At 43.9% G+C, this 15,740-nt stretch overlaps 1 protein-coding gene across 1 annotated transcript in view; it reads left to right on the plus strand.

Annotated features, from left to right (window-relative positions):
• The window catches only part of VWA3B (von Willebrand factor A domain containing 3B), a 241,472-nt gene that overhangs the window by 80,384 nt on the left and 145,348 nt on the right, over positions 1 to 15,740 (plus strand). The window contains exon 9 of the mRNA XM_032255362.1: positions 13,675 to 13,871. Coding sequence (XP_032111253.1) covers positions 13,675 to 13,871 — 197 coding nt within the window. The remainder of the gene's footprint in view (positions 1 to 13,674; positions 13,872 to 15,740) is intronic.

The raw sequence follows: 15,740 nt of genomic DNA on the forward strand, positions 1-15,740 counted from the left end.
ACAAATGGGATATTTACGATTAAGGAAAAATGAGAGCTTCTGAGCTATTCCCCAGGGTCAAGGAAAGGTTTCCTGAGGAAATGACTTTGGAGCTGATATCTGAGGGCTGAAGAGGTAAGTTAATGATGTGAAAGGATGGGAGAGATGGGGAGTGTATGCCAGGGAGAAGAACAGCATATACATATCTCCTTCCTGAGGCAGGAAGGAGAAAGGCACTTTAGAAGAACTGGAAAGAGGAGTGTGGCTGGAGCAGTGTCCAGTGATGAGTCTGGAGAGGGAGGCAGGGACCTGACTGTGCTGGCTCTGGAGGACACGGTTCAGGGGTCCACCCTCAATTTCATACCAGCGGCCAGCCACTAGAGGATTATAAGCAGGGGAATGCTAAGATCAGATTTACATTTAGAAAAAAAAGTCACTTTGGCTACTAAGTGGGAAACAAGTTGGAGATGGGGGGACAAATGGCATGAGGGAAGAGAATAAAGATGTTAGGACAGTGATGGTGGCGTCTTGGACAAGAGTCAGAGACTGTGAAGAAGGTGATATATGGGCAGTTATGAGGGAGAGTTTGGTTGTTGAACTGACGGTGAAACAGGGAAAGTTTCCTTGTCCCCCTTGAAGGGCATGTGATGGGGGATCGCTTCTTCAGTGCCCTGCTGCTCAAACCTCCAGGGTAGAGACGGGCAGGCTGTGGGAGCCAACCCCATGGCAGTGTCTAGGGTTGAATGTTTACAGCTCCTGAAGCCCTGGTGGGTGTGTGTCACAGGGTGCTCTCTTAGTTTACCATCTATAGGCGGCTTGTGTTAGTCAGCTCAATTACACCCTCTACCTTGTCGCAAGGACAGAGGCTTTCTGTATCCAGGTTCTTCCCTTGGTGTACTGGAAGAATTGGATCACACATGGGTTTGGAGAATGAGTGCAAGGTTTTATTGAGTAGAAGTAGCTCTCAGCAGATGGGGGAGCCAGAAGGGAAATGGTTTTCCCCAGAGTTAGGCTGGTAGGCAGCCGCAGCTCTCTTCCAACTGCCCCAGCCAAACACTGCGTCATTCTGCTGATCAGTGGCCTGTTGGCATGCCGGTGCATGCCTCTCGACGTCCAGCTAACTGCCTGTTCCTCCGCTGATACGCTCCTCTCAATGTTCAGCTGCTTCTGTCTCTGCCTTGCTAGGGTCTTGGGTTTTTATAAGCACATGATGGGGGCATGGCAGACCAGGGTAGTCTTGGGAAATGCAACATTTGGGCAGGAAAACAGAAATGCATGTCCTCACATAGTTCCATGAGGGTGGATCCCTAGCCAGGGACCACACCCTTCTTCTACCCAGCACTTCCCTTCCCAGCACTTCCATATCAATTTTAAAAAGATCAGCTCTTCCCTTCCCAGCACTTCCATATCAATAGGACTTGGGGTGGGGGAGATGGAGGTGTCAAAAGTAAGCTCTAGATGGATATGGTGTTGGTGTCGTCTACTACGCTGAGAGAGTGCTGGATGAAAACCAGGTGGGAGTAGGGGATGACACATTTTGTTTGAACCTGTTGAGACTGAAGTATCCTTGAGAGGCTGTTAGAGAAATAAAGGAGGGAATTGACTATGCAGGTGGAGAATTCAGATACACTGTTGGGGTGAAGTGAACATTCTTGGTATAAAGATAGACTTATCAAGCAGGAACCCCATGTTTCTGAATCTTTGACCCCAAGTTCTTTGGATTCTGATATCCACAGAGCTGAACATATCATCAGAGTTTTCTGTTCTGCACCAATGCTAGATGTTTAATAAGTGAAGTAGATGAAGACTATTTTATCAACAGGGTGACTTGCAATTTGAGAGCAGAACAAGCTAATTTACAGAGCACTTATACATGTTTGTCTCCTCAAAAGTGTCTCCAAGGCCGGGCGCGGTGGCTCAAGCCTGTAATCCCAGCACTTTGGGAGGCTGAGGCGGGTGGATCACCAGGTGAAGAGATCGAGACCATCCTGGTCAACATGGTGAAACCCCGTCTCTACTAAAAATACAAAAATTCAGCTGGGCATGGTGGCGTGTGCCTGTAATCCCAGCTACTCAGGAGGCTGAGGCAGGAGAACTGCCTGAATCCAGGAGGTGGAGGTTGCGGTGAGCCGAGATCGTGCCATTGCACTCCAGCCTGGGTAACAAGAGTGAAACTCCGTCTCAAAAAAAAAAAAAAAAAAAAAAGGGTCTCCTTTTCGCGCAAAGAAGGCTGCAGAAGAGATCTGGGGCAGGGCACAGCTGGTTTCTTATGCAACCAGAAGCAAATGGCACACTTGTCAAAGTGTTCACACTTCAGGCAAGGCAAAGCAGAAAATAATATTTCTTCCCAGAACTCACATTTTCTTCAGAATGCCTGTATCACTGCAAAGGTCTCTGTATAGTCAAGTGAACATTGACAAGGTTGATTAATAAGCAGCAAGTGAGAATGCTAAAGGACCAAGACAGTGTTTGCTCAAATATGCATTTTCCAGTGGGCACTGAGCTTCGTATTTTCCAGACAAAACACACACACACACACACACACACACACACACACACACACAGAGCAAAACATTTGCAGAAGAATACCATGTAATTCTCCCATGATTCAAGATTAATTACTCAAAATTTTCTCCCCAAATTTGGGAGAATTGGTTGAGAATTTGTAGATGCTAAGCATTTAACTTGGGAAAGATACTGGAATGTGATGCTGGTGTGGTGAAATGTCAGTGTTAAAAATCATCTTGTTAACAAGTTGCTGTGGAAAAGCACAACAAATCTATTGAGTAATCACATCTGGTCTGTTTGGACCCCTAATTATGGAAACACCAAAAATACCTGGGCAAAAATGACAGAGTTAAGAACCTTCAAAACTTCTCCTTCTTAGAAGGAATAAGAATTTTATCAGAATCAATGTTTTTCATAACTCTAGAAATTAACCCAAGGTGTGCAGCAATCTAGGGAGTGTTTATTCAAGAAAAATAATTGAATCTCAGTAAGAACAGTGAGCAGGTGGCATTTTAGTTAGTCCTATTCACATACCCCCACTCCAGCTCCTCACTAACCTTGAAAACCAACAGTTTGTGATCACAGTGGAAACCACAGGCTCAAAGCTACTGGAGGGGACAGGATGGGGTTGGAGTTCCTCCAAAGCCTCATTTCCAGAGAATTCTCATTATTTGACCTGCCCGCTGGCTCCCTGGAAGACCCCACTTACAAAGCTTTCTTTACTTGACTTCACTCAGTTCTTCCTCAGTGGGAAAAGTCTTTTCTCTGGGGACAGTTGTCAAAAACAATGAGAGATAATTGATTAACTTTGTGGCTGACTGAGGTTGTAGATAACAGTCAGGATGAACAAGAGGTAAACCAAAACACTTAAGATGAAAAACTGAAGAATGGGATGTCCATTGGCCTTTCCAAAGCTCTGAGGGATTTCTGGGAATCTATCATGCATAGCCCAGGCAGGTATATGCACAGGGCTGTGAGCATGGCTGGCCTATGTGTATGTTCAAAGAAAGATTCAGGAGGGCCCTAAGCTCTCATCTTGGGCTGACCTTGAGGCTCTGCACAAGCAGGAAGTAAATGCTGTGGGAGAGTAGTTAACTGCTACAGCATGGAAATTGTGGCCTGATGCACACACAGCTCCTCAGCAAGGGATAGTCCAAAGCATTTTAGGAAATTTTTGTTCATTTATTATCTGACCACTGAGTTAACTGACCAGAGACTCCAGTGGCTACAAATGACAAAGTATGCAGATTTTACAAAATTCAGGGGTCATAAGCAAACATAACAACATGTGAACAAGGGGAGTCCCCAAATGATGGGGGAGTGAGAAAGAGTATTTGAAGATGTAAGGGCTGGAAACTCCCTCCATTTGATGAAAACATTAATTTACCCATCCAAGAAGCAAAATGGATTCCATGTAGGATAAAAGACGTCCACACCTAGACACATTATTTTCAAGCTGTTGAGAGCCAAGAACAAAAAAATAAATTTGAAAGCAACAGGAGAGAAATGGCTCATCATGTAAACGGGATACTTGATAAGATTAACAACTAATTTTGCATCAGAAACCAAGAAGGCCAGAAAGCAGTGGAATAAAATTGTCCATGTGCTGAAAGAAAGGAAAACCTGGCTGGGCACAGTAGCTCACATCTGCATTTTGGCAGGCCAATACAGGCAGATCACTTGAGGTCAGGAGTTTGAGACCAGCCTGGCCAACATGGTGAAGTCCTGTGTCCACTAAAAATACAAAAGTTAGCCAGGCATGGTGGCACATGCCTATAATCCCAGCTGCTTGGGTGGCCAAGGCATGAGAATTGCTTGAACCTGGGAAGCAGAGGTTGCAGTGAGCCAAAATCATGATACTGTACTCCAGCCTGGGCCACAAAGTGAGACTCTGTCTCAAAAAACAAAACAAAACAAAACAAAACAAACTGTCTACCAAGAATGTTATTCTCTAAAGCTGTCCTTCAAAAAAGGAGAAACTGCTGGGTACAATAGCTCATGCCTATAATCCCTTTAGGAGGCCAAGGTGGGCAGATCACCTGAGGTCAGGAGTTCAAGACCAGCCTGGCCAATATGGTGAAACCCTGTCTCTACTAAAAATATGAAAATTAGCTGGGTATGGTGGTACCTACCTGTAATCCCAGCTACTTGGAAGGCTGAGGCAGGAGAATTTCTTGAACCCAGGAGACAGAGGTTGCAGTGAGCCAAAATCATGCCACTGCACTACAGGCTGAGTGACAAAGTGAGACTCCATCTCAAAAAAAAAAAAAAAAAAAAAAAGGAAAAATTAATATAAACAAAAACCAAGAGAATTTACGTTTAGCAAACCTGCCCTACAAGAAATACTAAAGGAAAGGAAGTCCTTCAGGATAAAATGAAAGAATATTGGAGAATAACTTGAATCCACACAAAGAAATAAAGAGCACCAATAGAGATAACTACATGGGTAAATATAAAGGATAGTATAAATGTATTCTTTTGTAACTATTTTTCCCCTATCTGATTCAAAAGGCAACTTTATAAAGCAATAATTTAAATCTATTCTAATAGACACACATGTATAAAGGTATACTTTATGTGAGAATAATAGCACAATGGAGGGGGGAGGGAGCAGAGTTACATAGATTTAATGTTTATATATTATTGAAATTAAGTTGATTAATCTGAGTGATAAATTATGAGATTTTGATTAAAATCTCCATAGCAGCCACTAAGAAATAATAAAAGAAATTCCAAATAACTTAAAATTTAATACTAGAAAACACCCATTTAATACAAAAGAAGGTTACTACCTTCTAGAGGAATAGAAGAATAAAAAAGATATGACATGTAGAAAACAAATAATGGGAGGCATAAATTTTGCAACATCACTCATTATGTGAAGTGTAAATGGCTTAGTTGAGCACAGTGGCACATACCTGTAGTCCCAGGTACTTGAAAGGCTGAGGTTGGAAGATTGCTTGAGGCCAAGAGTTTGAGGCTGCAGTGCACTATGACTGGACCTGTAAATAGCTACTGCACTCCAATCTGGACAGGATAGTGAGTGCATAACTCTGTCTCAAAAAAAAAAAAAAGGAAAAAAGAAAAGTGTCAATGGATTAAACACTTTAATTGAATGGCAAAGATAGGCAAATGAGTCAAAACAAAAAACAAAACAAAAAAACCCATGATTCAACTATATGCTGTTTGTAAGAGACACATTTTAGGTTGAAAGACAGAAATAGGATGAAAGTAAAGAATGGAAAAATATATATCATACAAATAAGTAACAAAAAGTGAGCTGAGTATTTATACTAATTTCAGACAAAATAGTCTTTAAGACAGAAATTCTTATTAGACACAAAGCACATTTGGTAATGACAAAGGGGTCAATTATTTACCAGGAAGATATAATAATTATGAATACATAAATATATGTAACTAACAATAGTTCACCAAAATATACAAAGCAGAAACTGACAGAATTGAAAGGTTTTCTGTAGTTCAATGAAAGTAACATTATCCCACTTTCAATATGGATGAAACAATTAGGCAGAAGATTGACAAGGAAATAAAAGACTAAACACTGCAAACCAACTAAATCTAATAGACATGTATAGAAGATTATATGAAACAGCAGTAGAATACATATTCTTAAGTGTACATTCTCTAGAATAGACCATATGTTAGGCCATAAAACAAGTTGCAGTAAATTTTAAATTATTGTAATCATACAAAGTATCTTTCTGACTACAACGGATGAAATTAAAATCAATAACAGTAGGACATTTTGAATACTGACAAAAATGAGGCAGAATTGCTTGAACATGGGAGGTGGAGATTGCAGTGAGCTGAGATCGTGCCACTGAACTCCAGCCTGGGTGATAAGAGTGAGACAGTGCCTCAAAAAAAAAAAAAGGGAAAGGTAAATACTAATGTGGCGGGGTGAGGGGAAGGTAGCAGAGTCCTCCCAAAGATGCTTTCAGTTTGCCTGATCCGCTGTGCCCAGATCCGTGGCCTCTCTTGCCCTAGGAATGGGGGAAGGGACCCCAGAGGCATGGTGAGCTTGCCGTTCAAATAAATATCACGGACCCAAAGAGTTTAACAGAGAGTGACTTATTAGGCAGAGAGAGAGAAAGAGAGAGAAGGAGAGAGAGCAGCCATGCTGCCCTGGGAGGGAATCCAAGGGAGGAATCCGCCCAGGTAAGGGGCAGTGGGTTTTTAACCTTGGTTATTCCCGCCCCATTTATATTCTTGTCCAATGAGAGGCGTTCTTTTAAACTTCCTCTGGAGTGATTGATCTTTGACTCTGATAGCGGATTGGCTGCTAGGTCTGCAACAGAGGCACTTCTCCCACAGCTTTTCGTGGGCTTTTTGAACTAACAGGCTCACCTGGAATTTCTGCTCCGCTGAAGGGAAAGTCAGAGAAAGAACTTTACATTCCCAGATGGGGACATAGATGGAGGCATGGTGCTGGGAAGCTCTTGCCTTTGAAACCATGCCCCTTGTGGACTCGGTTTTCCTTAACACAGTCCCTCATTAACAATATGCTTCTAAATAACCAGTGGATGAATTATACCAAACAGGAAATTAAAAATACTTTTAAGTGAACCAAAACAAAAAGTTTGACATTCCAAAACCTATGGGGTAGAACTATAGCAGTGCTTAGCTGAAAATACCTACATCAAAAAAGAAGAAAGATCTCAAATGAATTATCTAAACCTCTTCCTTAAGAAGTTAGAAGAGTAAACTAAAGTGAAAACAAGCAGAAGGAAGGAAATAATAAAAAATTAGAGAGGATATAAATAAAATGGAAAATAGAAAAACAGTAAAATTAAAACATCAAATGTTTGGTGCTTTAAAAGATTAACAAAATTGACAAATCCTTAGCTAGACAAACCAGGAAAGGGCGGAGCGGGGTGGGGAGAGGGAGAGATAGAGAGAGAAAGAGAGAGAGAGAGAGACACCCATATTATTAAAATCAGGAATGAAAGAGGGGGTATGAGTACCAGCCTTTTGGAAATAAAAGTGATTATAAGAGACTGCAATGAACAATTGTATGTTAATTAATAAGATAATCTAAATGAAATGGACAAATTTGTAGAAAGACACAAACTACCAAAACTTACTCTAGAAGAAATGGCAATTCTGCATAGATCTGTCATAACTGACTTAGTAATTTTTTTAAAAAAGTCTGCACAAAGAGAACCCAGGACCAGATGCCTTCCTTGGTGACTTCTTTCAAGTGTTTAAAGAAGAATTAACACCAATTACTTAATTTTTTTTCTAATTTGGCAGATAACATTGTATGTATTTATCATGTACAACATGATGTTTTGAAGTATATATACATTGTGAAATGCTTAAATCTAGCCAATTAAAAATTAGATTACCTTACATAGTAAACATTTTTGTGGTGAGAGCACTTAATATCTCTGTCTGCCTTTTTCAAGAATGTAATTTATCACCATTAACTATAGTTACCTTGCTTTCTGTCTTGGTTTAATTCCAGCATTCACACTCTATCTCAGACGTTCTCATTCTTGCCACTGAACATGTGAATTTCAGGTCACTCAGTCTAAATTTCCCTAACTCCATCAATCCTTTCTCACTTCCTAATCTCAATTGTTCTATGTTGTACCAAACATCTCCAATCAGTCTGTGTTTATCTTGTGATGCCACAGCTATTTTAAAAGAAGTAATAGCCTAAGGTACAGTTTGGTGCCTACCTCACTGATCTTCAACTATTTTCGATTTATTTTAAATGCTGGTTAGATGTAGACACATTAAGATGTGGCTTTTATAATTCTTCTCTTGCAGTCTGTATTCCCTTTGGTGGTTTCTTTTCAGTCTTCATGCAGGTTTGTCACTAAATTGACTGCTCCTTGTTTCTCCATAGCCAGCTGCAGGTGCTGTAGTTTAAAAATTCTTCCTGCAGCTGCATCATTCACACCTTACGTCTAAAATAATTCTTTTTAAGATGCCTTCTTCCAGAATCATAAGGCAGAAGAGAAGTGAGGGAAATGTTGAACCATGTCTTTAGGGGGCGTTAGCTCCTCTGCAGTTTTCTTTCTGCTATTGGTGGTTGATGTTCTTTGTTTTTATGTCTGCTTCTTTTTTCCCTCCTTGTTTTTTATTTCTTTTCTCTCTCTCCCACCTCTGCCTCCCGAGGATTATAGGAATTGAGAACACCACGGATGGGGAATACTATGGGTTGGAATCATTTTTCCACTGGCTTATAAACAAGTTGGGCAAGCCATGGAGCCCTTCTCTATAGCAGAGGTTTTATTTGGGTCTCAGCCCTTGTGTGTAGCCCCGGGGGCGCTTTAAAGAATGCTTACCTGATCTCCACAGGGAGTCAGTTTGGTAGAATGTTGGTGGGTTACCATCCTACATCTCCTTCATCCCCTCCTCCCCATTTCTTGGCTCCCCTGCAGTGTCAGGAAGATATGCTTATTGCATGGTACTTTAGCAAGTAGGTAACAGCAGGTATTAGCAACTACAGCAGACAAAGGGCTTGACTGCTCAGAGGCAAGCTGCTCTCTCACACCACCTGTTGCCACCTGGCTTCTGGATCTCAGACTGGGTTGGGCTTCATCTCACCTTCAGAGACCCCATAGCCCTTGTAGCTACTCTGTGCTGAGTCAGCCCACAGGGCTGAAACCTCGTTCACCTTACCAGCAGGCAGGACCAGATTTCTTTTCCTGACAGTTGCTACCGTTCTCCTCAATTCTGGTTTCCTTCCTCTTTTTTTCCCCTCCCTCCCTCCTTCCTTCCTTCCTTCCTCCTACTTCTGTCCTCCCTTCTCTCCCTCCCTTTTATCTTACCCTTGTTTCCTTCCTTCCCTCCTCCCTCCCTCCTTCCCTTCCCTTCTTCTATCTTCCCCTCCCTCCCTTCTTTCTTTCCTTCCCTTCTTTCCTCCTTCCTTCTTTCCTTCTGCCTTCCTTTCAGCTAGTTCACAGTATTCTTTTCCTGTACCACTCCCAATGTGGTGGCCAAGAGTTTGTTCATTGTCTTGTGACACCCGTGATCACAGGGGTGTTTAACAGTGTGTACCAAGCTATGGTCTATCAAATACAAGCCCTCCAAAACTTTTTGTGCAGAAAGACTCTGGGGCTAAATAGCTTTGGGAATCTTGCTTGTGATAAGCCCCACTGTCCATTCCCATAAGAAAGTCTTAAAGAAGTCCTTTGATCAAGAAGCCCTTGAAACTTTCTTTTCAAGCTCCCCAAACTTTTTACCAAAGGAACCCTCCTCCTGAGTAGCAGCCACTGACATGCAGTAGAAGCAGTTTCTGTGGGACCCACTCTTGGAAACATCAGATTTGATGCTGTCCGAGGCTGCCTCCAGATCTAGAGTTCTAGTTTATTCATTCCCTGACAGCCCTCTTGAAAGGCCCGTGGGCCTTGCATGGCAGGAATGAGGTGCCAGGCAAATAACATTCAGTGGAGGAGGATGGGAGAAGGGGGTTATGGTGGTGAGAAATCCCTGATGGCTGCGAGCCTTTCTGGAGTTGAACCTGGAGGGCGTGAGGATGAGGGACAGGGAGAGGAGTGGGCACTGATAACTATCCCAATTTATCTTTTTGTGTGTGGCCCTGGCTATAGCAGGGATGGTTTTCAAAAGCATTGTTCAGTAGGTATTTTTCACTGAAAAATGTTCTGAGATTGACAAGTAGGATGGGGAGGGCCAGGCTGGTTAATTCTGTGGCATAGATGTGCTCCCTTCTCATAACGGAAAGAACATCTTTAGCAGTCTGTCCAGTGGAATAGGAAAACCATGTAATCAGGATTAGCTGTGAGCTCATACCTCTATCCTAAATGAATGCTCTGTGGGTGAGAATTCATGTAACAGTTTTAATTAAGATAACTGCAGGTGAATGGGAAGGACCCCTTAGTATGTGACGCTAATGAATGGATGACACTTCCCTGCCCCTCCCAGGAAAATGAGACTCGGCCACTAATTGGCATAATTAGCCCTGGAAGTTAAAAGATTTCCCCCCTTTTTCCTCCTTTCTTTAGCTTTAGAGTGCCTGGGCTTTTTGGTTTTGATTGCTTGGTCACCCCTTCTTTCCTCTATGAAAGGTCAGGTTGCTTTGGCAGCTTGTCTGAACCCCCTTTTCAGATGGTAATTGGGAGCCTGAATCCAGTCCACAGGACTACACCGCCTGGTTGGGGTGAAGTTGGAGTCAGAAGTTAGTCTCTGCCTCTTTCAAAACCATTGCTAGGATTGGTTTGAATGTGTTTTTAGGAAGTTCTAGGGTAAGCTTGAATTTATACTTGATAGAAGGCTCTTATCTTTTTTAAAAGAAGGCAGCTCAAAACAGAACAGAAGCATGCAATAAGGTGTATGTTGCTATGGAAATAATTGAATGAAAACTTAATTTCCTACTATACTTATTGACCAGGAAAAAAAGAGAGAGGAGAAAAGGAAAGGCTTCCTAAGCAGAAACACACTGACTGAGAATGTAATTAATAATAATTGAAGAATATGTCACCCCAAGGGTTTCTCCAAGGAGGCTGATTTCACTGACAGAAATGGCGGCATCCTCTTTCAGCTGCCTCTCTGTGATGGGGGAGAGTGTGCAGGTGAACCCCAGGGACTTGAAGCTCTGAGAAGCCTCTGGCTTGAGCTCTCAGAGAAAGTGAAAAGATGCTTTGTGATTCATGGAGAAACCAGCTCCGGGGCGCTGGGGATGCTGCTCTGAAGGGCTTTTGATGCCAGGTTGGTTTAAAGTTCAAAATCCAAAACAAGCTTCTTTGAGAAGTTCCTACTCTAGTAGGTTTCATAGTGAATTCTTTCAATGGTGTTCTATTAAAATTCAAGGACATGGGTCACATGAAGCATTAGTGGGCAGATTTTTTACATATTATACAGAAGGAAATGGCACTAACATGATTTATGTCTTCAAATCTTATTCTAATTTTCTATCCCCTTACATATGGTAATAGATAAGTCTGGGTCATATTTTTGTTTCCCTAACGGTGAGTGCTACTTCTTAATTAATAGTACAACTTCATTTGCATCTGTGTCTGATGGGAGCATCAGCTGATGGGGTTGTCAAGTCATAACTGAGAAGCCCTTTCCACCTTAAGCCAGTGGCAAAGCTTCGCTGCATAATACAATTGCCTGGGGAGCTTTGTAAAATCCCAATGTCCAAGCCACACTCCCAAACCAGTTAAAATAGAATCTAATGGATGGGACCCAGGCATCAGTTCTGTTGTTGTTGTTGTTATTTTTGAGACAGAGTCTTGCTCTGTTGCCCAGGCTGCAGTGCAATGGAGTGATCTTGGCTCACTGCAGCCTCCGCCTCCCTGGTTCAAGTGATTCTGCTGCCTCAGCCTCAGCTGGGATTACAGGAGCCTGCCTCCATGCCTGGCTAATATTTGTATTTTTAGTAGAGACAGGGTTTCACGATGTTGGCCAGCCTGGTCTACAACTCCTGACCTCAGGTGATCCACCTGCCTCAGCCTCCCAACGTGCTGGGATTATAGGTGTGAACCACCGCGCTCAGCTCAGTATTTTTTTTAAAGCTCCTCAGGGGATTCCGCAGTGCAGGGTTGACAGCCATTAATGTAGGTGGAGTTAAACAAAACTCTATAGGGCTGGCGGGCCTCCTATGTGATAGTCCATGTTAGAAAAATCCATTTCCCCGCCCAGAACTCCTTCCCCGTCTTCCTAGGGCTCCATGGTCCCAATGGGGCTAAAAGCTCAGGGTCCTTTCTGCCTTCCTTCCAGTGGTATGCAAATGTTTAACAACCCACTCCAGGGAATGAAAAAAGCCCTGATGTGTAGCATGTACTGATTTCCAGATTCTGTAAATACTCCCACCACAGTGTCCTCATCCTACCAAGGGGCCATCACCGAGCATGGAGTTGGGAAATGTGCACAGCCATCTCCAGGCACCAGTGCCTCGTTCCCAGCTTCACAGTTCCTCACCCCTCCTCTGTGTCCACCCCGAGTAGCTCATTCTCCCTTAGGTGCTGTTCCGAGTTTTGAGTCATCTAGAAAAATCCTTTTCTGCTTGTGTGATACGCTGGCTTGCCCCACTCGGGTAACATAACACCGCTTCCCAGTTACAGTGTAGATAACCTCTGGAAAACACCACGGGAATGTGCCTGAGGCTGGAGATGTTTAGGCAATTGGCATTCTGGGTTATACTTTACCGTGTGAAGCTAAGGCGAATTGTGCTACATACACGGCACATGAGGTTTCTGAGCCTGCAGGGCGGAAAGCCAAGCTCTGAGTCAGGACATACTCACCAAGGTAACAAGGGGACTTCATGGGAGGCAGCCTGCTAGCCTTTGCGGATCGATTGCCTTCACCTCATCACTTCTCTTTCCCCCGCATTACAAAGCACTTTCACATGACTTTTCTTTCTTTCCTTTATTTATTTATTTATTTATTTGAGATGGAGTCTTGCTCTGTTATCCAGGCTGGAGTGCAGTGGTGCAATCTCGGCTCATTGCAACCTCTGCCTCCTGGGTTTAAGCAATTATCATGCCTCAGCATCCCGAGTAGCTGGGATTACAGGTGCCCACCACCACACCCCGCTAATTTTTGTATTTTTGGTACAGATGGGGTTTCGCCAGGTTGGCCAGGCTGGTCTCAAACTGCTACCTCAGGTGATCCACCCACCTTGGCCTCCCAAAGTGCTGGGATGACAGGCGTGAACCACCACACCTGGCCTCACATGACTTTTCTCACTGGATTGCTGCCGTTTACCTAGGAAGGCCAAGCAAATACTATCTTCCAGCTGCAGGTGAAGAATTCTGCCTAAGCTCAGAGAGGTCAAGTGTAGTGACTCACCCAAGTTTGAGCAACTTGCCTAAGCTAGTAGGTGATGGAGCCAGGACCTGAAGCCAGAGCTTCTGACTCCATCCTTACACACACATGGCTCCTGACACACAGCCTTTGTCTACTGGCCCCTTTCACCCAGGTGTGCAGTCCGTCAACTTAGAGAGAGGAGGAAGTAACCCTGCTTTGCAGTCACGTGAATTATTAGGTTGATGCAAAAGTAACTGCGGTTTTTGCCATTAAAAGCCTAATAATTTTTTGCCAGTCCTGCTTTGGAAAGCTGTTATCTGAAAAGAAACATGGGCTTTGTGGTCTCTTAAAGAACAAGTTCCAAGTTGGTAAATATTAAGTTGGGGCTGTAATATGAATGGCACATGCAGTATGAATGGCTGATGAGCTATGATTCTGCAGAGTCAGAAACAACCTCTGTTGAGATTGCATCGAATCCAGAAGACACCTGGGACTCTAAGACGTGGCTGCGGAAATATGGCTTGAAGGCCCAGAAGCTGTCCCTGTACGATGTCCTTGCTGACTGCTCTTTTCGCCACGCTGATGGGGTTGTAGATATAAAAGCCAAGCCGGAGAACGAGTCTGTGCAGACCAGTGCGGTAGGTGAAGTGCGCTCCCGGGAGGGGGTTGGCCTCTCTTAAGCCCTGGGTGGGTGAGGCCTCCCTCAGGTCAGAAGGCAGGGGAAGAACCACTGTGGGGGGTGGCAGGGACAGAAACCAGCTTGGGTTTCTGTGAAGAAGGGAGTTCCTCTGCTTCTCTCCTCCCCCTTCTCCAAAGAGCATCTGTGGGAGTGGAGATCAAGGCTGGGAATGATTTCTAGACATCAGTGAATTGTACATAAGCCAGGGGCTGGGCTTGGAAGAATGAGGCATTATGAGTCTCAGAATTATTCAATATTATGCAAATAGAGAAGCCCTTTGTACCCCCATATCGAATGTAAAAAAAGAGAAACTGCTGGTTAGTATATCCAACGCAGCAGGCGTTTCTGCAGTCCTCTTGCATTTTCTTTCCCTCGTTATTCCAGTGACTAGCAGCCAGCATACAGTGCAATCCCAGCAAATATGGAATCAGATTCTCCAAAGGACATAGCCATTAAAAACGCTGAAAGCAGCAGTTCCACTGTGGGTTTTATAGGAATGCAGCTTCTCCTACTGCCCTACTCTGGCTCCCGATGAAGGACAGTGCTCGACAGTAGTGCTTCCTAAACTCCACCATCATGCCTAAGAGTCAGTAGTTCCGAAGTGGGGCCCAAGAATTTGCATCCATAACAATCCCCAGATGATGCTGATGCTGGTTCAGGGGCCACACCTTGAGACACACAGAGGTGTAGAACAGGGGCCAGAAGATGAGGTGTCAAAGGCTTAGAAGCGTGGAAAGACTAAATAGTGTCCCAATATGAACCAGAAATCAGGATAAAATGAACATGGCAGATTTGCAAAACCAAACAAAAGCTCTTTCAGGAGGTGGCAAAGTTCCAGGTATGCACAGTGAAGTGAACCTAAAATGCAAGCCCCGGGCAGACAGGCAGGTGACAGGCAGGTGACCACAGCTCAGGAGAGACACCGGGGAGAGAAAATCAAGGCCCCTCTCAAATACAGTGTCACCTCGTGTATTCATATACAAATGAATACAGTGTCACCTCAAACACAGTGTCACCTCATATATTCTTGAAGGCTCCGATTCAATGGCGAGGTCGTTACTGAGATGTTGTAGCTCCAGCAGAGGTGGAACTCCAGTCCCATTGCCACTTGTTATTAGGCTGGCCAGCCACTGAGCCCCCCACGCCCTCCATGGGAAGGGCACTGTCCTCTGGGGCTGTGTGAGCCACACCACATGGTGTTCTTGCCCTCTCGCTGCTGTGCATTTATGACAAACTACAAGAAGGAAAATATAAAAATTGAATTAGAAAAATGCAGAATTGATGCAAGACTTGTTTCCTGGCTTACTGGAGGATGCAGAGTAATTGCTACAGTGCAGGGAAAATCTCATTTGCGGGTTTCCTCCCACAGCACACTTTTCTTGTTTTATAGACATTATTCAGTAATGTTCAGGAAATCGTATGTAGCTAGATTTTCATTTTTAAAATAGGCCAGGCACAGTGGCTCATGCCTGTAATCCCAACAGTTTGGGAGGCCGAGGCAGGTGGATCACTTGAGGTCTGGAGCTTACGACCGGTCTGGTCAACGGGGTGAAACCCCATCTCTACTAAAAAAATAAAGCCAGGCATGATGACTCATGCCTGTAATCCCAGCACTTTGGGAGGCCGAGGTGGGTGGATCACGAGGTCAAGAGATGGAGACCATCCTGGCCAACATGGTGAAACCCTGTCTCTACTAAAAATACAAAAATTAGCTGGGCATGGTGGCACATGCCTGTAGTCCCAGCTACTTGGGAGACTGAGGCAGAAGAATTGCTTGAACCCGGGAGGCGGAGGTTGCAGTGAGCTGAGATCGTGCCACTGCACTCCA

This window comes from Sapajus apella, unplaced genomic scaffold (genome assembly GCF_009761245.1).
Source record: "Sapajus apella isolate SASKATOON/1434 unplaced genomic scaffold, GSC_monkey_1.0 scaffold89, whole genome shotgun sequence".
NCBI lineage: Eukaryota > Metazoa > Chordata > Mammalia > Primates > Cebidae > Sapajus > Sapajus apella.